The 26,803-nt window shown below is 47.4% G+C and overlaps 1 protein-coding gene across 1 annotated transcript; it reads right to left on the bottom strand.

Moving 5' to 3' along the window:
* Window positions 1-1,718: 1,718 nt before the first annotated feature.
* On the bottom strand, window positions 1,719-26,194 carry LOC148136483 (zona pellucida sperm-binding protein 3-like). The gene is made up of 9 exons (XM_087983351.1): window positions 26,084-26,194; window positions 4,222-4,413; window positions 3,169-3,284; window positions 2,979-3,082; window positions 2,710-2,887; window positions 2,500-2,626; window positions 2,331-2,419; window positions 2,122-2,243; window positions 1,719-1,834 (listed from the first exon to the last, which is right to left on the bottom strand). Exons 1-9 carry the CDS (start codon window positions 26,192-26,194, stop codon window positions 1,719-1,721), a joined length of 1,155 nt encoding a protein of 384 aa, XP_087839477.1.
* Between the last annotated feature and the right edge of the window lie 609 nt (window positions 26,195-26,803).

Here is a 26,803-nt window from a genome sequence, read left to right on the forward strand (position 1 = left end):
ATCCAACACTGACTCCCAATCTCACCGCCCCAACACCATCCAAACCTCCTAACCTCCCACACCTAATCCCATCCAACACAGCCTTCCAACACCCCGCCCCATCCAACACCCCCCAACTCTATCCAACACTACACCCCCAATTCCATCCAACACCACCCCCCAAACCTCACCCACAACCCCATCCAACACCCACCCCCAACTCCATCCAACCCTGACCCCTCAACTCCCCCACCTACTACCCCATCCAACACCCCACCCCAAACCCATCCCCTAAAACCCCACCAAGTCCCTCAGCCTTCTCTCCATTCCAGGCATCATCTTGGTTAATCGCCTCCAGCCTTTCCAAAGCTTCCACATCCTTCCTATAATTCCATGGAGAGAAGTGTTTAATACTCCAAATGCAGTATATTCTACAGCTGTGACATAAGCTCATGGTTCTGAAACTCAGTCAAGTAAATCCTAACACCACATGTCTTTTTAAGAAGGCTACCAACCTGGGTGGCAACTCCGGGGTAAATGCACATGGACACCAAGATCATTGCTCATCTGCACTACCAAGATACTTACCATTAATCTAGTACTCTGCATTCCTGTTACTCCTTCCAAAGTGAATCACCTCACCTTTCCATATTGAACTCCATTTGCCATGCCTCAGCCTAGCTCTGCAGCTTATGACCCTCACTAACCCACAACACTTAGTCCATCCAGTCTTTTGGAAGGCTTAAGCTGTTGGATAGAACAGAGCTGCTGGCTCACTCATTAGAGGGTAAAGAGAGCTTAGTGCTCAGGGTCTAGAGTCACATTAGGCCAGTCAATTTCCTTCCCTTCAAGGGAGGGAGAGAATTTTACAACCAATCTATTTCCATAACCTTTCTCCCATAAAAAAGGAGTTGAAAGTCCAGTTTCCACTTTAGGGAAATGAAAGCCACCCATTTACTATCCCCTGTCTGGTCATGGCCTCAGGCACACAGATAACCCATTGCCCAATCAGCATTGGGTATGCCATTCCTCAAAACACCCTCCACACCACCAGTCATTGCCCTTTGGAAAGGACTAACCTCACCTGGATTCAAGGCTTACTGGGGCAGTCACAGCCTGAGAAACCACTACAACTGATTCTTATCCCATTACAGCACCATTCTCTGGACTGTTTCAGCCTGCACTGACCCTACAGCCACCCACAGCACCACAAAAACAGCCTTCAAAACCCTAGAGTATACCCTACAGCCAGGTCCTCACCCCACTGGTTCCCAAATCAGGTTCTGTATCTGACAGAGGCCAACTCTAAATGAAGGCTGCAGGCATTTCTCAGACCCTTCAGTAAGTCATTTTCCAATGGACGCCTCACTCTGGCTGACTGAGCTATGGAGACAGTAACAGTGGGGAATCCACTTGGACACTTCTGAAGAGGATCAGAAACACCAGCTGTTTCACCCTCAGATGCTACCACATCTGAGCAGTTCCTGCAGCATGTTCTGCAAACAGCGATTTAATCAAATTCAGAAACCCCTTTCCAGTGAGGTCGACAGCCCCCTGTACTCACTGGATAAAGCAAACTGTAAACAATATCTTCAATAACCCAATCAATCATCCTGGAAGCTCAATGCATGGAATGGACAGGCAAAGCTGAGATTGTACCCAGGAATATTTTAACAAGATGCAGAAAAACCAGCTCCAGACAGAAGACACCATGAATCACTGCTTTATTGACTATGTCATCACAAGTTGTTGGGAGTTTGCTTGTGCTTCCTGTACAGGACCAAGGCCAGCAATGAAGCAGAGATCAGACAGACCACTGTCACAGTCAGGGTCACCATCACAACCAACTCCACACCTACAGAACAAGGAGAAACCAATGGTTACTGAGGGAAACCAGAACAGAAAGGGAAACTAGCAGGCAGGCAGCCCCCCACCTGGAGACCTCTCCTGTATCTTTTCTTCAACCTCAGGCAGGGGCTCAGTTGCCAGGTTGGTCAGCCCAGTATCCAGGATGATCAGGGGGCCAAGTGAGACCTCCCCTTCCCACTTCAATCCAGCTTCATTCTCTGCAAGATCAAACATTCCAGTCAGGGAGAGATGGAGATGGGAGGATCCACAACATCAAGATGGTCAATGTCCTACCAGCTTCAGGACCAAGGTCTCTCCTTCCTCTGGAGGGGAACAGGATCTCCCTTGTGCTCCCACAGTTCCCCACATGGCAACAGGCACAAATGTCACTGTCAGATTCCTCCAGTGGGGTCCAGCTAAACAAGAGAACCAGCCCATCAACCACATGGTGCATCACCTCTCCCAACAACAACATCCCTGAGGGACAGAGAGAGGGAACTTACATATTCTGCAGCTTCTGGAAAGTACAAGCTTTGTTCCTGGAATCTCCCTGATCCACTGCAGCAACTTTCAGGTGACAGGTGATGAAAATCTGAGGGACACATTCAGAACAAGTCAGTATTTAGTGACTCCCTCCCACCATGGAGAAGCCAATCAGCAGCTTCCTCTTACCAAGGAATGCTCATCGCCATAGAAACGAAAGGCATCCAGGTCAAACCTGAGCTTGTCTGGCTCCCGCCCGTCTCCCGGCAACACAAAGGTTGAAAAGGAGTCCTCAGCTTTGCTGTCCAGGAGGCAACTGCAGATGGACAAAGGGCCGTGAAGTGAATGGAGGGAAACCATTGAGATGGGAGCAGCTGGAGAAAGCAGAGAGCTCCTTACCCATTGTAGTCAATGATCCTGTATCTTGGGGTGGAGTCCTTGTCTGGGCTCAGTGTAGCTACACAGCGATCAATGTACAGCTTCAGGGGCACGTGATTGGCCATTGAAATAGACGCCTCAATGTGAATGAGGTCTCCCAGGGAGTAGACAGTGGAAGGGCGCTCTGTAAGCCAGTCACCTGAAGTACAGGAGGACAAGGGTTGGAGACAGTGAGTGTAACTCGCAGTGAGTGACACCAGGAGTTCCCTCCCCAGTCACCCATCACGTACCATTCATTAGACGCAGGGAGAATGACAGATGGCCTTCTCCAGACCTGGTGGAGAAGAATGGGATCCAGGTGGGATTGATGGGGTTACTGCTCACATTGCCCTTCCTGGGGAAAGACAGGGCAGCCATTTTAGGCCAGGGTCAGACAACAGCAGCAGGGGATCATATTGACAATCAAGTAAAGATTCTCACCTCAAATAACGACACTCAATGGGAACAACAGCCCCATTAGTTCTCACAATGAAAGATCCAGGATAGTTTGGGGTGTGGTTCAGGTGGGTGGTGTAGATCAGGAAATCCCCAGTGATCTGAAAGACACCAGGTTAAGGAATGAGAAACTGAACTGAATGGAGAAAGATCTACACAGGGTTCACAACATCCCATGGTAACAATTCTTTATGGAGTGAGACTCTAGATCTGGAGTGACCACAACTGGAATACAATAGGTCACAGGTCAGGGGCTAGTGTTTGGTCTTTTAGGATGAATGCAAGATGGTACTGCATCAATCCAAAGATCAGGAATTGTTGGTGAACAGGATTGGTTTTTAAGATCACAGCAGAATGACAGATAGATGGAACAGGAACATGGAGACCTTTATCTACAAGGTAAAACAGGAAGTCTTCAGATTATGGGAAGGGATTACAGACAAAGTTAGTGAAACATCAGCTTCAGTGATAAGCAAAAAACAAGTTCATCAACAACAACAACAACAACAACCAACCAGAATGGAACCAAAACAGTTTTACCAACAGGTCAGATAGAGCTCAAGGACTAGACAAGTCAATTTATTCACAATAGTCCCACAATTGGGATGAAACTAGATTGGTTTTTGACTCACTCAATCTGATTGAGGATAATAGACTGCTCACCACAAAACTAAGCACATCATTCTGCTATAACATGACAGCTGTTTTCTGTGATTTCACTTTGGAAAAGTGTCATGCTGGAAAGCACTGATAGAAAGAGCAGTATTCTGTTCACATTCAGGAATAAGTTCAAATCATTCACACTCCTCCACATAGCTAATTCATAGACAAAAACATTAACAGAACCACCCATATAATCCAAAGCTTACAAACCAATGAGAACAGTAGCACAAGTTGAGATAGAGACCAGTTAAGGTCTAGTCTAGCATAGGAAGACCACAGGAGACAGACCCTCAATAAGTCAATGTTCCTCAATGTAACCCTAACTGGAATAAGCTACAACCCAAGCTTCCTGCAAGTGTGAAGAACTCCCATTACCTGCAATCGGCTGCCACATTCATGCAGCCCATAGTCAAAGAGGACAGTGTGGTTCTCAGGGTAGACCCTGGTTGGCTGACAACCTACTGTCCCCAGGGTCAGGTCAGCAGCTTTAATCAGGTGCCCAGTTGCAAATAAATCCAGCTGGGCCCTGACCAGCAGGTTGTGCTCTCCACACTGCACCATCACAGTCTGTAGTGGGGACACACTCCCAACCTCAGACACTAGGAACCTGGAACCCCCATGAGAAGGGACTCTCTCAGGAACAGGGCTGGCTTTCACAATTCCCCATGGAAACCTCTGGTTCAAAAACTGCTGCCATGTGTCAGAGCAACAGACAGCTCCAACTAACATTAACACAGGGAACAAACCCCTCATTACAAAATCACCCATGATCCCAAACAACTCAACCATCCCCACATTCCCCAACCAGCTCCTTTTATACACACAACCCACACTCACCTGATACCAATATGACCATGAGCAGCAGCATTGGACCAATCGACCAGCCCCAATCTCAACAATCTCCACCAATGACTGAACTCATGGCTTTGTTCTCAGGAGGATCGATTACATTTGGACCAATAGGATTGGCTGTGAGTTGCTGTGCTGTCACCTGACTGAATTCAGCTCCACAAGATCTCATCGGGAAATCCCCATGACTACAATCATCAAAGGTAGCTCGTTGAGCCTGGAGAGGGTCTGCTGTATTCTGCCCATTCTAACCTGGGCAGTCTGACAGTGAGAACTATGGAGGGATTGTGTGAGAATGGGAATGGGAATTCGAAACAGGGTTTGGGCAGACTGAAGGGATTTCTCTTGGACTGTACCTATTGTGGGCAGTACGATGGCACAGTGGTTAGCACTGCTGCCTCACAGCGCCAGACACCCGGGTTCATTTCCTGCCTCAGACGACTGACTGTGTGGAGTTTGCACATCCTCCCCGTGTCTGCGTGGGTTTCCTCCGGGTGCTCCAGTTTCCTCCCACAGTCCAAAGATGTGCAGGTCAGGTGAATTGGCCATGCTAAATTGTCCGTAGTGTTAGGTAAGGGGTAAATGTGGGGGAATGGGTGGTTTGCGCTTCGGCGGGTCGGTGTGGACTTCTTGGGCTGAAGGGCCTGTTTCCACACTGTAAAGTAATGTAATGTAATCTAATCTATCCTTGGCAGTACTTGTTGGAAGAAGTTTTATTCTGTATCTAAACCTGTCCTTGGCTGGGGCACTGTAGGGAGAACCTAACTTTCAGTTCACTTTTAATTCATAGAGTAGAGGCAGTTTTACTCTGTATTTCACGTTGTGCTGTCTCTGTCCTGGGGACAACTTTCCTTCCAGTTTTCAAGAATGGAGGAGGCTTTTGTTTCAGTTGTAAAGAGTAGGATCTTTTACTTTGTTTCTAACTCTGTGATGTTTCTGCTTTGTTAGTGTTTGCTGTAAACAGTGTAGCTTTACATTTAGTTTACAAGTGTAGAAGCAGCTTTACGTTCAGTGTAAATGAGCGAGGGAAGTTGTATTCTGTATCTAATCCCACGCTGACCTTGCTTTTGGGAGAGATTGATTGGTTGGGATCATGTTGAGGGTGAAAGTGAGGACTGAAGATGCTGGAGGTGAGAGTCGTAAAGTGTGGTGAACCACAGCAGGTTATGCAAAATCCAAGGAGCAAGTGAGTCGGCGTTTTAGGCATCAGCCTGTCATCAGGAATGTGGTTCTGGATCAGTGGTGCTGGAAGAGCACAGAAATTCAGGCAGCATCCGACGAGCAGCAAAATCGACGTTTCGGGCAAAAGCCCTTCATCAGGAATAAAGGCATAGAGCCTGAAGCATGGAGAGATAAGCTAGAGGAGGGTGGGGGTGGGGGTGGGGGTGGGGAGAAAGTAGCATAGAGTACAATAGGTGAGTGGGGGAGGGGATGAAGGTGATAGGTTAGGAAGGAGAGGGTGGAGTGGATATGTGGAAAAGGAGCTAGGCAGGTCGGACAAGTCCGGACAAGTCAGGGGGACAGTGCGGAGCTGGAAGTTTGAAACTAGGGTGAGGTGGGGGAAGGGGAAATGAGGAAGCTGTTGAAGTCCACATTGATGCCCTGGGGTTGAAGTGTTCCGAGGCGGAAGATGAGGCGTTCTTCCTCCAGGCATCTGGTGGCGAGGGAGCGGCGGTGAAGGAGGCCCAGGACCTCCATGTCCTCGGCAGAGTGGGAGGGGGAGTTGAAATGTTGGGCCACGGGGCGGTTTGGTTGATTGGTGCGGGTGTCTCGGAGATGTTCCCTAAAGCGCTCTGCTAGGAGGTGCCCAGTCTCCCCAATGTAGAGGAGACCGTATCGGGAGCAACGGAAACAATAAATGATATTGGTGGATGTGCAGGTAAAACTTTGATGGGTGTGGAAGGCTCCTTTAGGACCTTGGATAGAGGTGTGGGCGCAGGTTTTACAGTTCCTGCAGTGGCAGGGGAAAGTGCCAGGATGGGAGGGTGGGTCGTAGGGGGGGAGGGGTAGACCTGACCAGGTAGTCACGGAGGGAACGGTCTTTGCGGAAGGCGGAAAGGGGTGGGGAGGGAAATATATCCCTGGTGATGGGGTCTTTTTGGAGGTGGCGGAAATGTCGGCGGATGATTTGGTTTATGCGGAGGTTTGTAGGGTGGAAGGTGAGCACCAGGAGCGTTCTGTCCTTGTTGCGGTTGGAGGGGTGGGGTCTGAGGGCGGAGGTGCGGGATGTGGACGAGATGCGTTGGAGGGCATCTTTAACCACGTGGGAAGGGAAATTGCGGTCTCTAAAGAAGGAGGCCATCTGGTGTGTTCTATGGTGGAACTGGTCCTCCTGGGAGCAGATACGGCGGAGGAATTGGGAATACGGGATGGCATTTTTGTAAGCGATAGGGTGGGAAGAGGTGTAATCCAGGTAGCTGTAGGAGTCGGTGGGTTTGTAAAAAATGTCAGTGTTAAGTCGGTCGTCACTAATGGAGATGGAGAGGTCCAGGAAGGGGAGGGAGGTGTCAGAGATGGTCCAGGTAAATTTAAGGTCAGGGTGGAATGTGTTGGTGAAGTTGATGAATTGCTCAACCTCCTCGCGGAAGCACGAGGTGGCGCCAATGCAGTCATCAATGTAGCGGAGGAAGAGGTGGGGAGTGGTGCCGGTGTAATTACCGAAGATCAACTGTTCTACGTAGCCAACAAAGAGACAGGCATAGCTGGGGCCCATACATGTGCCCATGGCTACCCCTTTGGTCTGGAGGAAGTGGGAGGATTCAAAGGAGAAATTGGTAAGGGTGAGGACTAGTTTGGCCAAACGAATGAGAGTGTCCGTGGAAGGGTACTGTTGGGGACGTCAGGAGAGGAAAAACGGAGGGCTTGGAGGCCCTGGTCATGGCGAATAGAGGTGTAGAGGGATTGGATATCCATGGTGAAGATGAGGTATTGGGGGCCGGGGAAACGGAAGTCTTGGAGGAGGTGGAGGGCGTGGGTAGTGTCTCGAACGTATGTGGAGAGTTCCTGGACTAGGGGGGATAGGACAGTGTCGAGGTAGGTAGAGATGAGTTCAGTGGGGCAGGAGCATGCTGAGACAATGGGTCGGCCAGGGTGGTCAGGCTTGTGGATCTTGGGAAGGAGGTAGAACCGGGCAGTGCGGGGTTCCCGGACTATGAGGTTGGAAGCTCTGGGTGGGAGATCTCCTGAGGTGATGATGTTCTGAATGGTCTGGGAGATGATGGTTTGGTGATGGGGGGTGGGGTCATGGTCGAGGGGGAGGTAGGAAGAGATGTCCTCGAGTTGGCGTTTGGCTTCAGCGGTGTAGAGGTCAGTGCGCCAGACTACCACTGCGCCCCCTTTTCCGCTGGCTTAATGGTGAGGTTGGGATGAGAGCAGAGGGATTGGAGGGCTGCGCGTTGTGAGGATGAGAGGTTGGAGTGGGGGAGGGGGGTCGACAGGTTGAGGCGGTTAACGTCCCGGCGGCAGTTGGAAATGAAGAGGTCAGGAATGTGGGTTGGGAAAGGGGGCTGAGAGATTAGTAGGAGGGTAGGTGTGGGGGTGTGGTGAGCGAAGGTAGGTGGGATGGCAGTAGGTCAATGCAGGTCAGGGGTGTTGAGGGAACTTTCCATTCACTTTAAAAAGGAAGATTGAGCTTTACTTTCAGTTTCAAAGAGTAGATAGTGTTTTATTTGTAAGAATCTCATTGCATCATGTCCCTGTTCTGGGAGTGTTGATATGAACAGTGTTGAGGTAGGTTCACTTTCAGCTTAAAAGAGAACAGGGAGCTTTATACATTATCAATCTGTACGCTGTCCCTGTTTGATAGGGACAGGGTAGGGGGAGTTTTTGCTTCAGTGTAAAAGTGTAGAGGGACCATTCCTTTCAGTATAAAGGAGCCTCAGTCTGTATCTGAGCCTGATCTGTACCTTCCTGTGGGAGTGTTGATGGGGACAGGATTGAGGTCTATGGCCTCCAGCTGTGCTGGGATAAAGCTCAGTGTAAACTCGAGGAAAAGCACCTCCTCTTTCACTGAGTCACTTTGCAGCTTTTCACACAACACGGTGTTCAACAAATCCAGGAACATCTCCTCAGCCCCGTTTTGCTTAATTTCTTCCTGTAAATTTTGGTTCAAACTCCTTTTCCTCTGGATGTTACTGTGCTCATTGTCCTTCCATTCACATCCCCTTGGGGGCTCCTCTCTTGGTTGGTTACTGCCTGCTTATTTTTATTGGTTACTGGGTGGATGTGGGCAGTGCTGGCCATGCCAACATTCCCTGACCAACCCCCAGCTATCCTTGATAAGGTGGTGTTGAGTCGTCATCTTCATCCTGTGCATGCCATCGTGCCATCTGGTGCCACAGAGGTAGGCACAGGAATGTGTAAACCCGGTTATAGTGATGTTCCAAGTGTTTAGCTTGGAGGGAATGTATCGACTTTCTGGGTGCGAGCGTTCGCAGGTTTGGAAGGTGTTATTGCAGGAGCCTTGGTGAATTTTTGCAGTGTATCTTGTCGATAGCACACACTCTGCCAATGCCCATTGTTTGTAATAAATAATGTCGATGATCATGTCACTGGGATTGTACAAAAGATTGGATGTTTGGTTACAATGAGGTGAGAGGTATTAGGTTATGGGGAGATTTAAATGGATTGGTCAGATTAGCAGAGTTGTGAGAAATGGAATTTAACCCTGCAAAATGGAAGAAAGGAAAGGACAAGAGAGTACTTGGTGCGTGGCATGACTTGAGGGCTTATCCATAGATCCATGATGGGGACAGGACAGATTAACAGAGCAGTTAAAAAGTTATACTGAGGTACAGGCTATTAGACTAGACAGGATTGAGATTCCTAAGCAGGAGGTATTAGCAATTCTGGAAAATGTGGAAATCGATAAATCCCCTGAGCCGGATGGTATTTATCCTAGGATTCTCTGGGAAGTTAGGGAATAGATTGCAGAGCCTTTGTCTTTTATCTTTGCCATAATTGTCTATAGAAATAGTGCCAAAAGACTGGAAGGTAGCAAATGTTCCCTTGTTCAAGAAGGGTAGTGGAGACAACCCTAGTTATTATAGATCGTGAGCCTTACTTCAGTTGTGGGAGAAGTGTTGGAAAGCATTATGAGAGAGACAATTTATAATAATGTAGAAAGAAACAATTTGACTAGGGAGATTCAGTATAGTTTTGTGAAGGGTAGGTCATGCCTCACAAATCTTACTGAGTTCTTTGAGAAGGTGACCAAACAGGTGGATGAGGGCAATGCAGTTGATGTGGTGTATATGGATTTCAGTAAAGCATTTGATAAGGTCCCCCACAGTAGGCTATTGCAGAAAATGCAGAGGCATGGGATTGAGGGTGACTTAGCGGATTGGATCACTAAATTGGCTAGCTGAAAGAAGACATGGTAGTGGTTAATGAGAAATATTCATCCTGGAGTTCAGTTACCAGTGGTGTTCAAACTGCAAGGATCTGTTTTGGGGCCATTGCTGTTTTGCTTTTTTTATTATAAATGACCTGAATGAGGGTGTAGAAGGTTGGGTTAGTAAATTTGCGGATGATACTAAGGCCAGTGGAGTTGTGGATAGTGCTGAAGGATGTTGCAAGTTAGAGGGATATAGATAAGCTGCAGAGCTGTGTTGAGAGGTGGCAAATAGAGCTTGATGCAGAAAAGTGTGAGGTGATTCAGTTTGGAAGGAGTAATCGAGTAACAGAGTACTGGGCTAATGGTAGGATTCTTGGTAATGCGGATGAGCGGAGAAATCTGTGACCGTGTGCATAGATCCCTGAAAGTTGCCACCCAGGTTGATAGGATTGTTAAGAAGGCATATGGTGTGTTAGCTTTTATGGGTAGAGGGACTGAATTTCGGAACTATAAGGTCATACTGCAGCTGTACAAAATTCTGGTGCAGCCACACTTGGAGTATTGTGTCCAGTTCTGGTCACTGCATACAGGATGGATGTGGAAGCATTGGAAAGAGTGCAGAGGAAATTTATTAGGATAATGCCTGGTATGGAAGGAAGGTCATATGAGGAAAGGGTGAGGGACTTAAGGCTGTTTTTGAGAGAGAAGGTTAAGAGGTGACTTAATAGAGACATACAAGATAATCAGAGGATTAGATAGGATGGACATTGAGACCTTTTTCCTTGAATGGTGATGGTTAGCATGAGGGGGCATAGCTTTAAATTGAGGGGTAATAGATGGGTTCTTTACTCAGCATAGTAAGAGCATGGAGTGCCCTACCTGCAACAGTAGTAGATTTCAATGGTCATTGGTTAAATATATGGATGATAATGGAATAGTATAGGATGGATGGGCTTCAAATTGGTTTCACAGGGTGGCGCAACATTGAAGGGTCTATACTACACTGTAATGTTATATATTCTATGCATACAGATGTTTGACTTTTTCAATAAGGATACAGATAAGAGCAGGGAGGTGATGCTGGAGCTGTACAGGACTCTGCCTAGGTCACAGTTGGAGTATTGTGTCTAATTCCAGTCACCACATCACAAGAAGAATGTGATTGCATTGGAGAGGGTGCAAAGGAGATTCATCAACATGTTGCCTGGGATGGACCATTTCAGAGCTGGATGCTGCCTGACTTGCTGCTCCAAAACCATCCAACAATGCCCCCCAATTCCCCCGCCCCCAGCCCCCATCCAACCCTGAACCCCCCCCCCAACTCCCCCGCCCCAACCCCATCCAACATCACCGACCCAACCACCCCGTCCCAACCCCACCTGACACCGACCTCCCCAACCCCCAGCCCCCAACCCAAACAACACTGACCCCCCAACTCCACCCTACACCGTCCTCCCCAACACCTCCGAACCAACCCCATCCAACACTGTCCTCTCCAACCCCGCCACCCCCAACCCCATCCTACACCGTCCTCCCCAACCCCGCCACCCCCAACCCCATCCTACACCGTCCTCCCCAACCCTGCCACCCCCAACCCCATCAAACACCACCCCCAACCCCATCCAACACTGATCCCCAACCCTCCTGCCCCCAACCCCAACCAACATCGCCCCCAACCTTCCTGCCCCAACCCCATCCATCAACACCCCCCCAACTCCGCCCGCCCCAACCCCATCCGACACCAAACCCCCAACCTCCCTGCCCCCAACACCAACCAACATCGCCCCCAACCTCCCCACTACAACCCCATCCAACACCACCCCCCAACCCCATCCAAAACTGATTCCCCCAACCCCCCTGCCCCAACCCCAACCAACATTGCCCCCAACCTCCCTGCCCCAACCCCATCCAACACTGTCCCCAACCCCCCGCCCTCAACCCCATCCAATACTGTCCCCAACCCCATCCAACAATGCCCCCCAACTCTCCACCCCCAGCCCCATCCAACCCCATCCTGCCCATAGCCCCACCCCAACCCCATCCAACACCACCCCCCAATCTCCCGTCCCCAACCCCATCCAACAGCACGCCCGCCAACCCCCCGCCAAACCTCCGCCCCTACCCCATCCAACCCTGACCCACATAACACCCCGCCCCAACCCCATCCAACACCGTCCTCCCCAACCACCCCGTCCCAACTCCCCCGCCCCCAGCCCCATCCAACCCTGACCCCCCAACTCCCCCACCCCACCCCCATCCAACATCACCCCCCAACCACCCCAACCCAACCCCATCCAACACCGTACTACCAAACCCCTGCCCTCAACCCCATCCAACACTGCCCCCAACTCCATCCTACACCATCCTCCACAAACCCCCGCCCCCAACCCCATCCAACACCGTCCTCCCCAATCTGCCGCCCCCAAACCCATCCTACACTGTCCTCCCCAACCCCTGCCCCCAACCCCATCAAACACAACCCCCCCAATCCCCTCACCCACTCCAACCCCATCCAACACCATCTCCCCAAACCCCCTGCCCTCAACCCCATCCAACACCACACCCAACCCACCCACCCCCAATCCCAACCAACACTGACCCCCCTGCGCCAACCCCAACCAATCCCATCCAACACCCACCCCCCAACCCCCTCCCCCAACCCCATACAACACTGTCCCCCAACTCACCCGCCCCCAACCCCATCTGCCCCCCCAACTGACAACCTACCCACCCCAATCCTGGCCGACACTGGCCCCCGCCCATCTGTCCCCAACCCCGTCCCACACCGGCCCCCCCAACACCCCTGCCCAGCTCCAATCCCATCCAACACCACCCTCCCAACCCCCATCGCCCAGCCCCAACTCTGTCCAACGCCACCTCATATCACCCCTGCCCGCCACAAACCTGGCCACCACCACCACCACCAACACTCCCCCGAGCCCCCGTTCACCCCCACCCACTATCCAACCCCTATCTGTGTTTCTTCCCATTCCCGTCTAAAGATGATAAGTTTGGTAGGCCTATACGGAGTGATGTCGGGTCTACTTTGACTTCAGTCCTCAATTCCCTCCCTATCTCTCCCGCCACAGCGCCCCAATAAACACGGAGCCTGTGGCATGTCCAGACGCAATGGATAAGTTTACCAACACTTATTTTACATTTGGGTCACACTGAAGATGCCCCTTTTTTAAACTGTGCCAGACGGTCTGGCACCAGATGAGCCCTGTGCAGAACTTAACTGCGTAGCACATGTCCTATTACAGATTGAGACCTTTTGTGCATTCTTCCATATGACCTCCCATGTTTCTGAAGCGATCTCCACTCCTTGCTCTTGCTCCCAGACCTCACATAACCGGTTAATATCCTGCTAGGCCCTGCCACCCAGCAGGCACTAACCGAACGGGTGCTTGTGGAACGTAGCAACAGCCTCTCTGTATCGGGCTTATAGGGCTTAGTGAGAAGTGTAATCTTCTTCCGGATGAAATCCCTAACCTGAAAAAAATTGAAAAAATCTCTGCTGGGCAACCCGTATTTGCAGTTCAGTTGCTCAAAAGACATCATAACCTCCCCCTCAAACAAGTCTCCCAAACTAGAAGCTCCTCTCGCTGCCCATAGTTTGAACCCTGAGTCCATCGTCCCTGGTCGGAACCCTGGCATGCCAACTATAGGTGTAAGTGGCGAAGTCTTGGATAAACAAGCCTCACTCTGACACATCGCCCTCCATGCCTTGACTCTACTAATGACAATGGGTTCTGGCAGTCGTCCATAACTGTCCTCATCTTATCCATGAACAATAGGTTACAAAGAAGGCACTTTGCCTGAAAGGCCTGAATATTCAGCCATATTGAGCCCTGCTCAATCACACACAAAAGACAGCAGGGAACTCAATTGATACCTCCTGATGTCTGTGAAATCAACTCCTCCCCCTCCTTGAGGCAACTGCAATTTACTAAGTTTGTTGAGGGGCTGCCCACGATGCCAGACAAAGGAACCAAACCATCCCATAAGCTTCTGCAGCGTTGACCTGGAAAACATTGTAGGGAGCATACGCATGGGATAAAGCAAACGAGGAAGGACATTCATCTTAATGAGGACCATTCAGCCCAACCACGAAATTTGAAGAGCCTCCCAATATTAGATCCCGCCTAATATTCTCGAGCAGGTGAACAAAGTTAGTCCGAAATAACCGATCAAACATGAGGGTAATAAAGATAACTAGGTATCGGAACCCTGGCGTGACCACTTACAGAGGAACCTAGGGCCACCTTCAACCTCTGCCACTTCCTTCAGGTCCCCAAAAGGCATAACCTTCGAGTTTGCAAACTTAATCTTATATCCTGAAATAGCCCCAAATAAGTTGATACATTGTATCAGATGGGATATGGAGGTGATTAGGTTAGATAAAAACTGCATACAGTGTCATCTTGTGTGCCCTCGATCCCACTTCCGGAGCAGTTATGTGGACTTTCTGTCGAAGAGCTGCTGGCAGAGGCCATATCGCCAACATAAAGAACAATGGTGAGAGGGGTCTGCCTTGCCAACTAACCCTACCAATCCTAAAATTCCCAGACTTCACCCTGTTGGTGATGACCGCAGCCAGAGTATGGTGATATAAAACCTCCAGCCACCTAGCAAAGACTCCACCCAACCTGAACTATTCTAAGACATAAAAAAGATACGGCCATTCCACCCGGTCAAATGCTTTCTCTGCATCTAAGGAAATCATCAACTCCTGAATCGATAATTTCTGACAAAATTGGACCATATTCAGCAACCTTCTAAGATGATTATAGGACCTACGGCCCCTTATAAAACCTGTTTGGTCCTCTTCGACAATATGGGGCAACACCTTCTCCAATCTCAGCACCAAGACCTTAGACAGAATCTTGAAATCTGAATTTAATAGAGAGATGGGCCTGTATGAGGTACAATCCTCAGGAAACTTCCCCATCTTAAGAATGAGGGAAATATTAGCTTCTCTCAAAGATGGTGGTAGGCATTCATGCGTATTGGAGTGATTGTACATCTCCAACATCGGCCCTGACAGAATCCCTATAAACTCCTTATAAAACTCACCCGGAAGACCATCAGGGCCAGGCACTTTCCCACTCTGAAGTTGCCTAGCTGCCTCCTGCATTTCCTGAACTGTCAGGGGGGCATTAAGGAGACAGGCTTGTTCCAAGTTACCCTGGAAGATCCAGGCTCTTAAAAAAGGTTTTCATCTTGGCCCACCCATTCTCGCAAACTTCAGACTGATACAATTCAGAGTAAAAACTCTGAAAAGCCTCATTAATCCTTTTGGCATCGTATGTAAGGACCCTGGTGCTGTCTCTGATTGCAGTAATGTATTGGGGAGCACACTTTTTCCTAGTTGGGTATGTTAAATACTTCCCTGGTCTATCCCCATATTCAAGCAGCCTTTATCTTGCAAAAGCAAGTTCTTTCTTAGCGGTTTGTGTAAGTACTGAATTCAGGGCAGCCCGAAGGGCCGTGATCCGCTGTAGCTTTGTCACAAAAGCCGCACAAAATGTGTCATCTCAGCAACTTTCAAGTAGACGCTGCTGTTTCCCCTTCTGTCATTTCCGGCTTGCCGAAGAGGAAATAGATAAAATCCTAGCAAAGGCCCTAGCATAGACAGACTACTAGCCATGCCTGAGTTGATAGTCAAGAACTCCTGAAACACCCTCAAAAAGTATTCCACAAATTTGGAATCTTTGAGGAGAAAAGGATCCAGGCACCAATGCCATGAACCTAACCCCTCACTCTTGGCCTTAACTTCTAAATATACCGCTGCATGATCAGAAATAGCAATGTTCCCAACTTTACAACTCATAATTGAATCCAGGAGGATCAAGGGAGCCAGAACAAGATCAATCCTCGTGTGACATTTATGTGGGTTTGACCAAAAGGTGAAGTCCCTGCCGGTCGGGTGAAGACATCTCCAAATGTTCACCAGTCCCAACTCCTCACATAAGTCAGCCACCTGCTTGGCCTGTGAAGAATAGTTGAGGGCCCACTAGGCATCCTGTCTACTGTCGGATCCAAAAGACAATTGAAATCCCCTCCTATAATAATGTGCTTTGTTCCAAACGCACTCAACTTAGAAAAGGCACTAATCAAAAATTTGAGGAGATGCGCCAGGGGACAGTAGACATTAAAGATGCCATATTCCTCCTCATGTATCAGGACCTTAAGTATCACAAATTGCCCTTGCTCATCTTTCACCTGCTCTAATGATGTGAACAGAAGATCTTTCTCGATAAGTATAGCTACTCCCCTACTTTTAGCAGTAAAGGATGAAAGGAATACCCTATCATAACCCCCCCCCCCCGCCACCACCCTCATTGTAACTTCACATGTTCCCCATCGTCATGATGGGTTCCCTGCAACAGAGCAATAGCAACCCTTTCCCTCTTTAGGCTAGAAAGCACTTTTTTCCTTTTAACAGGCGAATGAGTTCCCTTGATGTTCCAGGTGCACCATTTAACAAGACACTTAGCCTATCCCCTTTCAGAGACCCTTGATCCCCGATGAGGGAGAACCCTGCTTGCAATACGCGGAGGACAAGTAAATGGGGACTCGTAGAGTTGTAAAATTGTGTATACAAAAACTACTCTATCATAACTACAAAAGACTATTGCTACCAGAAAACTACAAAGGAAACCAACTTGAATGGGAGACTCTCCTCCCTGCCCATTGGGGGCACTCACTCTACCCATCCCCTCCCTTCACAGCTCCTTCAGGCCCAGACTGTGCCCCAGCCTTAGGCAAAAATAAACAAGTAAACAAGGAGATGATCCTTAAATCAACAAAAGACAACAAAGTCAGGATAAGCACTCCGCCCATCCTCGGCTCCACATCAATACTAATTCTGACTAAAAGAGGAAACCAACAAAGGTCACCCATAAAACTTCCCATGATAAAATCCACTTATAAAACATATAATAGGAACAATATATTCCAAGACTTTTTTGAAGAAAAGAAAATTATTAGGGATAGAGAAAAGAAGGGAAAACACAGGGAAAGAAGGAAATGAGGACAAACACTAACCATATTCTTCAGACCAGTCAGACTGTTTTAAAGTGTCCACAAAGTTTTTGGCTTTGTCCACTGAGTCAAATGTATAAACGGAGTCGTCGAGGCTGAAATGGAGCACCACGGGCTATCTCATGGAGTACTGGATGCCCAGGTTCCTCAGCATCTTCTTAACTTCATCGAAGGACTCCCTCTTTTGAAGAGAAGTCTTGAAAAAAACACAATTTTTGACCCCTTGTGCAGCACTGCCTGTGGATCTTCCCCCAGTGATCTGGAAGCTTCTATCACTTTCTGCTTGTCCCTGTATGTGAGGAAGTGCACTAGGACTAGCTGGGAGTGCTGCACCAGCCCAGAGCTGCGCACCGCCACCCAATAGGCCTTTTCAATCTGCCGCCGGACGGACTGAATGTGAAGGCCCAAGGACTGTGGCAGCCAGTGTTCAAAGAAGCTGACAGGCTGCCCACCTTCTTCACCCTCCGGGAGCTTGACCATCCACAGATTCATCCTCCAACTTTGATTTTCGAGGTCGTCAACCTGATCTCACAAGGCCGGCACTTGCTGTGCCAGGGTCTGGATCCATCTGGACGAGGACTCGATCATCACGTCCAAGGCCTTGATGCGACCCTCCGCTTCCTGAGGCCCTGGAGCTTCCATTCATGTTTCTGCAGCATGGATGCGGTGGCTTGGGTCTGGGCACTGATCTCCTTGATCACAGCCTCAATCTTCGTGGTAACTCTTGCCATCACCGCCGCCAATTGCTGTGAGACCGTGAAGTACCTCGGGGGCTGCTGTGTTCTCTGGTGTGCCCGGTGCTGCAGGGGAGTTTCTCCCTGCCATTGTTTGCTCGCTCCTTTTCCTTTTGGATCCTTGTCATTCCCAAGTATTAAGAAATATATGTTTATATGTCTTTAAATGAACACCTCTCTCAAAGGAGTTAGCCAGGGATGGCAATAAACATCAGTATGCCTTGGCTGTTAGGCAGAGCCATCCATGGCAGTTCTACTGAATTGGATGGGGATGGGGATGTGACTTCACTTTCCCCATCACCCTACCATGGGGAACCTTATCAAAAGCTTTACTGAGGTCCATTAAACTGACATCTGCAGCCCTTCCCTCATCAATAAACTGTGTCACTTCCTCAAAGAATTCTATTAAGTTGGTAAGGCATGACCTTCCCTGCACAAAACCATGTTGCCTATCACTGATAAGCCCATTTTCTTCCAAATGCAAATAGATCCTATCCCTCGGTATCTCGTCCTTCCCTACCTCCTCTTTCCCTACCACTGACATCAGGCTCACCATTCTATAATTACCTGGATTATCCTGACTACCCTTCTTAAACAAGGGGACAACATTAGCAATTCACCAGTCCTCCGGGACCATATCCGTGTTCAGGATGCTGCAAAGGTATCTGTTAAGGCCCCAGCTATTTCCTCTCTCACTTCCCTCAGTAATCTGGATAGATCCCATCTCTGGGGACTTGTCCACCTTAGAATACACAATACTTCCTCCCTCCTTATGCTGACTTGACCTAGAGTAATCAAACATCTCTCCCCAACTCAACATCCACCATGCCCTTCTCCTGAGTGAATACCGACGCAAAGAATTCATTAAGAATCTCACCCATTTTCTCTGACTCAACGGGTAACTTCCCTCCTTTGTCTTTGAGTAGGACAACCTTTTCTCTAGTTACACTCTAGCTCCTTATGTATGAATAAAAGGCTTTGGGATTTTCCTTAACCCTGTTTGGTAAAGTTATTTCATGACCCCCTTTTAGCCCTCTTAATTCCTCATTTCAGATTGGTCTACTTTCCCAATATTCTTCCAGAGCTTTGTCTATCTTCAGTCACCATTTAGGATTTGGTGCTCGACAATGAGCCAGGACAAATGTCAGAACTCACGGTGGGAAAACACTTTGGTGACAGTGATCACAACTGCCTCACATTTAGCATAACCCTGGAGGGGGAAAGAAGATATTTAATTGGGGAAAAGGAAATTATGACATTATCAGACAGGAGTTGGGAATACAGACAGGGAGCAATTATTCCACGGAAAGGGCACAGCAGACATGTGGAGACTATTTAAGGAGCAGTTGTTGTGAGTGATGCACAAATTTGTTCCTCTGAGACAGGTAAGAAGGGGTAAGATTAAAGAACCTTGGATGACGAGAACAGAGGAACTTCTCTTCAAAAGGAAGAAGGAAGCTTACATAAGATGGAGGAAGCATGGATCTAGCACTGCTTCAGTGGATTACAGGTTTGCTGGAAAGGAGCTCAAAAATGGACTGAGGAGAGCCAGGAGGGGACACAAAAAAGGCTTGGCAAGAAGGATTAGGGAGAACCCAAAGGCATTTTACTCCTACGTGAGGAATAAGAGAATGATCAGGGAAAAGGTAGGGCCGATCAGGGATAGTGGAGGGAACTTGTGTGTGGAGTCTGAGCAGATAGGGGAAGCCCTAAATGAGTGTCTTGCTTCGGTTTTCACCAAGGAAAGGGACTTTGTTGTGAATGAGAACTTTGAGGAGCTGGGATACAGGCTTGACCAGGTCAAGATTGATGAACTTGGTGTGCTGGAAATTTTGGAAAACATTAAGATTGATAAGTCCCCAGGGCCAGACCAGATTTATCCTAGGCTGCTCCGGGAAGCGAGAAAAGAGGTTGCTAAGCCGCTGGCGAGGATCTTTGCCTCCTCACTCTCTACGGGAGTCGTACCAGGGGATTAGAAGGAGGCGAATGTTGTTCCTCTTTTCAAGAAGGGTAATAGGGAAATCCCCGACAATTACAGACCAGTCAGTCTTACATCTGTGGTCAGCAAAGTTTTGGAAAGAATTCTGAGGGATACGATTTATGACTATTTGACAAAGCATAGCATGATTAAAGGCAGTCAGCATGGCTTTATGAGGGGCAGGTTATGCCTCACAAATCTTATTGAGTTTTTTGAGGAGATGATAAGACAGGTCAATGAAGGTTAAGCAGTGGATGTGGTGTATATGGACTTCAGCAAAGCATTTAATAAGGTTCCCCATGGTTGGCTCATTCATAAAGTCAGGAGATATGGGATACAGAGAGATTTGGCTACCTGGATTCAAAATTGGTTGGCTGACAGAAAACAGAGAGTGGTTGTAGATGGAAAGTATTCTGCCTGGAGGTCAATGTTGAGTGGGGTCCCACAGGGGTCTATTCTTGGGCCTTTGCTCTTTGTCGTTTTTATCAATGACTTGGATGTGGAGTTTGAGGGGTAGGTTAGTAAATTTTGCAGATGGCACAAAGGCTGGAGGTGCTGTCGATAGTATCGAGGGCTATTGCAGGCTGCAGTGTGACATAAACAGGATGTAGAGCTGGGCTGAGAAATGGCAGATGGAGTTCAACCTCGATAAATGCGAAGTGATGCATTTAGGACGGTTGAAGTCGAATGCTGAATATAGGAATAAAGACAGGATTCTTGGCAGTGTGGAGGAACAGAGGAATCTGGGTGTGCAAGTACACAGATCCCTCAAAGTTGCCACCCAAGTGAATAGGGTTGTTAAGAAAGCATATGGTGTTTTGGCTTTCATTAACAGGGGGATGTGTTTAAGAGCCGCGAAGTTTTGCTACAGCTCTACAAGTCTCTGGTGAGACCACACTTGGAATATTGTGTCCAGTTCTGGTTGCCCTATTATAGGAAAGATCTAGAGGCTTTGGAGAGGGTGCAAAGAAGATTTACCAGGATGCTGCCTGGACTGGAGAGAAGGAGGAAGAGAGGAGACCTGATCGAGGTGTACAAAATAATGAGAGGAAAGGTAGAGTCAATAGCCAGAGACTTTTTCCCCAGGGCAGGATTGATTGGTGCGAGGAGTCATAGTTTGAAGATAATAGGAGGAAGGGATAAAAGGAGACATCAGAGGTTGGTTCTTTATGCAGAGAGTTGTGAATGCATGGAATGTGTTGCCAGCTGTGGTGGTGGAAGCAGAGTCATTGGGGACATTTAAGCGACTGCTGGACATGCACATGGATAGTAGTGAGTTGAGGGGTGTTTAGGTTAAATTACTATATTTTACATTAGGATTAAACCTCGGCACAACATTGTGGGCCAAAGAGTCTGTTCTGTGCTGTGCTTTTCTATGTTCTATTATGTTTGCTTCCTTTTTCCTCTTAGCTTGTCTCACAATTTCATCTAATTCACCTGCTTCCCTAATCTTGCCATTTCTATCCCTCATTTTCACAGGAACATGTCTCTCCTACACTCTAATCAACCTCTCTTTAAAAGCCTCCCACACATCAAATATGGATTTACCTTCAAACAGCTACTCCCCAATCCACATTCCCCAGCTCCTGCCGAACCTTGCTATAGTTGGCCTTCCCCCAGTTTAGCACTCTTCCTTTAGGACCACTCTTGCCTTTGCCATGATTATTCTTAAACTTACGGAATTGTGATTACTATCCCCAAAATAATCCCCTAGTGAAACTTCACCCACCTGGCCGGGCTCATTCCCCAACACCAGGTCCAGTATGGCCCCTTCCCGGGTTGGACTATTTACACACTGCTCTGGAAAACCCTCCTGGATGCTCATTACAAATTCTGCTCCATCTAGACCTCAAACACTAAGTGAATCCCAGTCAATGTTGGGAAATTAAAATCCTCTATCACCACCTTGTTTCTCTTACACCTTTCCATAACCTGTTTACATATTTGTACCTCCATCTCACGCTCGCTGTTGGTGCCTACCCAACATTGTAGTACAGCCCCAACATTGTTACTGCACCCTTCCTATTTCTGAGCTCTGTCCATACTGCCTCACTGCGTGAGTCTTCCATAGTGCTGCCCTTCAGCACAGCTGTTTTAACCACTCTCAGATTGGGATTGCAAGCTTTGGGATTGGCATATTTGGGGTTTGGACCTTGGGATTTGGAATATTCATGTTGGTATTTTGGGATAGAGATCTTCAGAATTTTGGATCTGGATTTATATGATTTGGATCTATTGAGTAAAATGTTTGGGTTTAACATTTCGAGTATTGAATTTGGATTTTGGATTCAAAAATGTTTTCATTTGGGTTGAGATGGCTTGGATGATTAGACAGTGAAACCATTAATTTGCACAAATATATTTTGCGGTATTTGGTATTTGACATCATGGAATGGATCTATAACATTTGGTTATAGGTGGTTGGAACTTTGGATAATTAGATTACCTAAAGTGTTGAAACAGGCCCTTCGGCCCAACAAGTCCATACTGACCCTCCGAAAAGTAACCCACCCAGACCCATTTCCCTCTGACTAATGCACCGAACACTACGGGCAATTCAACATGGGTGGGTGGCACGGTGGCACAGTGGTTAGCACTGCTGCCTCACAGCGCTGGAGACCCGGGTTCAATTCCCGCCTCAGGCGACTTGACTGTGTGGAGTTTGCACATTCTCCCCGTGTCTGCGTGGGTTTCCTCCGGGTGCTCCGGTTTCCTCCCACAGTCCAAAGATGTGCAGGTCAGGTGAATTGGCCATGCTAAATTGCCCGCAGTGTTAGGTAAGGGGTAAATGTAGGGGTATGGGTGGGTTACGCTTCGGCGGGTCGGTGTGGACTTGTTGGGCCGAAGGGCCTGTTTCCACACTGTAATCTAAAAAAAAACATGGCCAATCCACCTGGAATCTATAAGATTTTGAATTCATCGGTTTATGGTTGTATGTTTGGAGGATTTGTGTGTTTTTTTTCTTTATGGTTTAGCTCTTTGCAGTTGGATTAATAGCGCAGGCATCTCTTCCATTTCATTTTGGGTTGAAGATCAAAAAGATATTTAAGGTTTGGCATTTTTGGTATTGCACAGTTTTCATTTTTGGGATTGTGTTATTTGGGATTTAAATCTTTGGGATTTGGTGTATTTGTGCTTTGGAACTAAAGGACTCAAATCGTTGTGCTTTGATCATTAGCTTTTGTATTATTCTAGGTTGGATCTTTGCTCTTTGGGTCTTCAGGTGGTGATCACTGGGGTTAGACTCTTGAGATCATGTGGATTTTGTCTCTGAAGTTTGGAACTGTATGTATTTGGACTTTTAAACCATTGTATTTCATCTTTGGCTTTTATAATGTTTAGGAATTTGGGATTTGGCATCTTTAGAGTTCTGGATGATTGAGGTTTTTGTTTTTGGATCTTTGAAGATTGAAGTTTGGAATCGTTGGGGCTTGGGATCTTTAGTAATTTTCTTTTTGGTGTTTTGGGATCTTTCGGGCTTAGAATCTTTGGGATTTTGCGTCTTTTGTGTTCCAAATATTTAGGTTTTAGATCATTAGGACTTTAGATTCCTGGGGACTTGGATCTTTGGAGTTTAGGGATCTTTGGAGTTTTGATTACTTGAGATTTTGGGATCTTTAGGGTTTTGGTTCTTTGGAGTTTGACATGTTTGGGGTTTAGAACTATTCCAGTGTCGAATTGTTGACGTGTTGGATCTCTGGAGGGTAGAGTCTTTCAGGTTTTGAATCTTTGGGGTTTGCAATCTTTGTCATTTGGAATTTTAGATTTAAGGGTCTTTCAGATATTTGGAATCTGAGATATTTGGGGTTTGGCTCTTGGACATTTTGTTTATCTTTGGTGTTTTGCATCTTTTGAGTTTAAACTTATTGGGGTTCTGGATCTTTAGGGTTTAGCATTTTCAGGGGAGTGAAACATTTGGGTTTTCAATCTTGTGGTTTTGGATTCTTAGATTTTTGGATCCTTAGGACTTTGTGACCTTTATGGCATTAGAATATTTGGTCCCAGGAATATTTGAGATTTGGAATATAGGGTTTGGGATCTTTGTGAATAAGAATCCTAGTTGGTTTGGATCCTTGGCACATGAGGACCTTATGGTTAAATATTTTGGGGGGTTTGGATCTTTGGCATTTTAGGATCTTTGGTGTTTTGTAAATGTGAGGTTTTGAAACTGTTTTTGGAACTTTGGAGTTTGGGATTTTCAGATATTTGAATCTTTGTGGTTTAGCATTTCATACTTTTGGGATTTTTGGGGTTTAGAATCTTTGGAGTTTTGGATCCTTGGGATTTCGGGATTTTGGAATCTTTAAGTTTTGTTTTACCTATTGTAATCTTACAAGATTCTCCTCATTGTTCATACTCTCAATACAAGAACACAATGTAAAACTACACACACACACACCCATGCACCCACACACACACAGAGCCATTGGGTTAGGTGCATTACTCAGAGGGGAATGGGTCTGGGTGGGTTACTCATCTGAGAGTCAGTGTGGACTTGTTGGACCAAATGTCCTGTTTCCACACTGTAAGGAATCTAATCTAATTTAATCAGTCCACACTGACCATAATCCCAAACTAAGTCAGTCCCATCTGCCAGCTCTTGGTTTATTTATAATAATATAATAATAATACTCAGCCCATTGACCCAATTGATCAAGTTCTCTTGTATCTTACATAGCCTTCTTCACCGTACACCATACCACAACTCTTGGTGGGTCATCCACAAACTTACTAACCGTGCCTTCTATATTCTCATTTAAATCATTTATATAAATGACAAACGAAAGTGGACTCAGCACCGATTAATTAATACTAATATCCTTCCAAAAACAAGCTGACCACAACTGGACACACCATTCGAGAAGTGGCTTCACCCACATCCTGGACAAGCCCAACATGATGTCCCAGCTCCTATACTGAATGGTCTGAGCAATGAAGGCAAGATTATCTTCTTAACCACCCTGTCTATAGGTGATGCAAACTTCAATGAATTCTGTACCTGAACAATTATGTCCCTGAACAATTATGTCCCTGAACAATTATGTACCTGAACAATTATGTACTTGAATAATTATGTACCTGAACGGTTCTGTACCTGAACAATTCTGTACCTGAACAATTCTGTACCTGAACAATGAATTGAATTGAATTGAGTTGAATTGAATTGAATTTATTGTCACTGTACCGAGGCATATTGAAAAGCTTTGTCTTGCAAGCAATACAGACAGATCACATAGTTAAGTAGCATAAATAAGTAAATAATGGGTAAACACTGGCAAAAACAAAACCACAGGTACAAGCAAATGTTAAGAGTTAGTGAGTCCATTCAGTATTCTAAAAACAGTAGGTGTTCAGGCTTCGGTACCTTCTCCCTGATGGTAGAGGTTGTAGAAAAACATTGCCAGGGTGGGATGGAGCTTTGAGAATGCTGGTGGCCTTTCCTTGACAGTGGGCCTGGTAGATGTATCCTGTAGATGGGAGGTTGGCCTTTGTGATTGTCCGGGCCGAGTTCACCACTCTCTGTAACTGTCTCCAATCTTGAATGGTACAGTTGCCACACCAGGTAGAAATACATCCAAGGAGAAAGTGAGGTCTGCAGATGCTGGAGATCAAAGTTGAAACTTTATTGCTGGAACAGCACAGCAGGTCAGGCAGCATCCAGGGAACAGGAGATTCGACGTTTCGGGCACAGGCCCTTCTTCAGGAATGAGCAGAGAGTGTTCAGCAAGAGAAGATAAAAGGTAGGGAGGAGGGACTTGGAGGAGGGGAGTTGGAAATGTGATAGGTGGAAAGAGGTCAAGGTGAGGGTGATAGGTCGGAGTAGGGTGGAGGCGGAGAGGTCAAGAAGAAGACTGCAGGTCAGGAAGGCGGTGCCGGGCTGGAAGGATCCGGCTGAGACAAGGTGGGGGGAGGGGGGATGAAGAAACTGGTGAAGTCCAAGTTCATCCCCTGCGGTTGGAGGGTTCCCAGTCGGAAGATAAGACGCTCCTCCTCCGACCGTCGGGTTGTTGTGGTTTGGCGGTGGATGAGTCCAATGACCTGCATATCCTCGGTGGAGTGGGAGGGGGAGTTGAAATGCTGTGCCACAGGTTGGTTGGGTTGGTTCGTCCGGGTGGCCAAACATCCAAACAGAATGCTCTCGATGGTGCACCTATAAAAGTTGGCAAGGATATTTGCCATTGTGTTGAATTTCCTCAGCTGCCTGAGGAAGAAGAGACATTGTTGGGCATGAAGAGTCCAAGAAAGCTTGTTGTTGATGACCACTCCCAGGAGCTTGAAACTCTCCACTCGTACCACCTCTGTGTTGTCAATGTGTCGGGGGGCATGAGTAACTTCCCGACAAAAGTCAATAATGAGTTCTTTGGTTTTGCTGGCATTGAGAGCTCGGTTGTTCTCAAGCACCATTTTTTCAGGTCTTGCACCTCCCATCTGTAGTCTGTTCCATTGCCATCTGTTATTTGACCGACTATGGTGGTGAAATCAGCGAACTTGTAAATGGCATTAGTCTAGTATTTGGCGACATGGTCATGGGTATACAGTGAGTACAGTAGGGGGCTGAGTACACAACCCGGGGGAATGCTCCAGTGTTGAGTGTTAGTGAGGATGAAACATTGTCCCCAGTCTTCACTGATTGTTGCCTGTAGGTCAGGAAACCGAGAATCCAGTGGCAGAGAGTGGGGCTTAGTCTGAGATCACTAAGTTTTGTAATCAGTCTTGAGGGGAAAGTAGTGTTGAAGGCTGAACTGTAATAAATAAGTTGGATTCTTACGTAGCTGTGCTTGGTGTCAATATATTCTAGGTTGGCATGAAGGGCAAGTGATATAGCATCTGACATGGATCTGTAGGTCCAATAGGCAAAGTGGAGTGGGTCAAGAGTAGTGGGGAGCCTGGAGTTGGTTAATGTCATGACCAGCCTTTCAAAGCACTTCATGACCACTGAAGTTAGGGCTTTTTAATCAACAACTTATGGTGCACAGACATTGCAACCCTGAGCAGCCATTGCTCCCCACCATC

The sequence above is a fragment of the Chiloscyllium plagiosum genome, unplaced genomic scaffold, assembly GCF_037043375.1.
Source record: "Chiloscyllium plagiosum isolate Xiang-an unplaced genomic scaffold, Cpla_swu_hap1 HiC_scaffold_45, whole genome shotgun sequence".
NCBI lineage: Eukaryota > Metazoa > Chordata > Chondrichthyes > Orectolobiformes > Hemiscylliidae > Chiloscyllium > Chiloscyllium plagiosum.

Excerpts from the sequence above, each read along its gene's own strand:
- LOC148136483 (XM_087983351.1), bottom strand. The coding sequence starts at position 26,194 with ATGGTGCTTGAGAACAACCGAGCTCTCAATGCCAGCAAAACCAAAGAA. Across the intron at positions 3,285-4,221 it reads AATGTGGCAGCCGATTGCAG|ATCACTGGGGATTTCCTGAT; the intron begins GTAATGGGAGTT and ends GGTGTCTTTCAG. Across the intron at positions 1,835-2,121 it reads AGACCTTGGTCCTGAAGCTG|GTGTGGAGTTGGTTGTGATG; the intron begins GTAGGACATTGA and ends CTTGTTCTGTAG.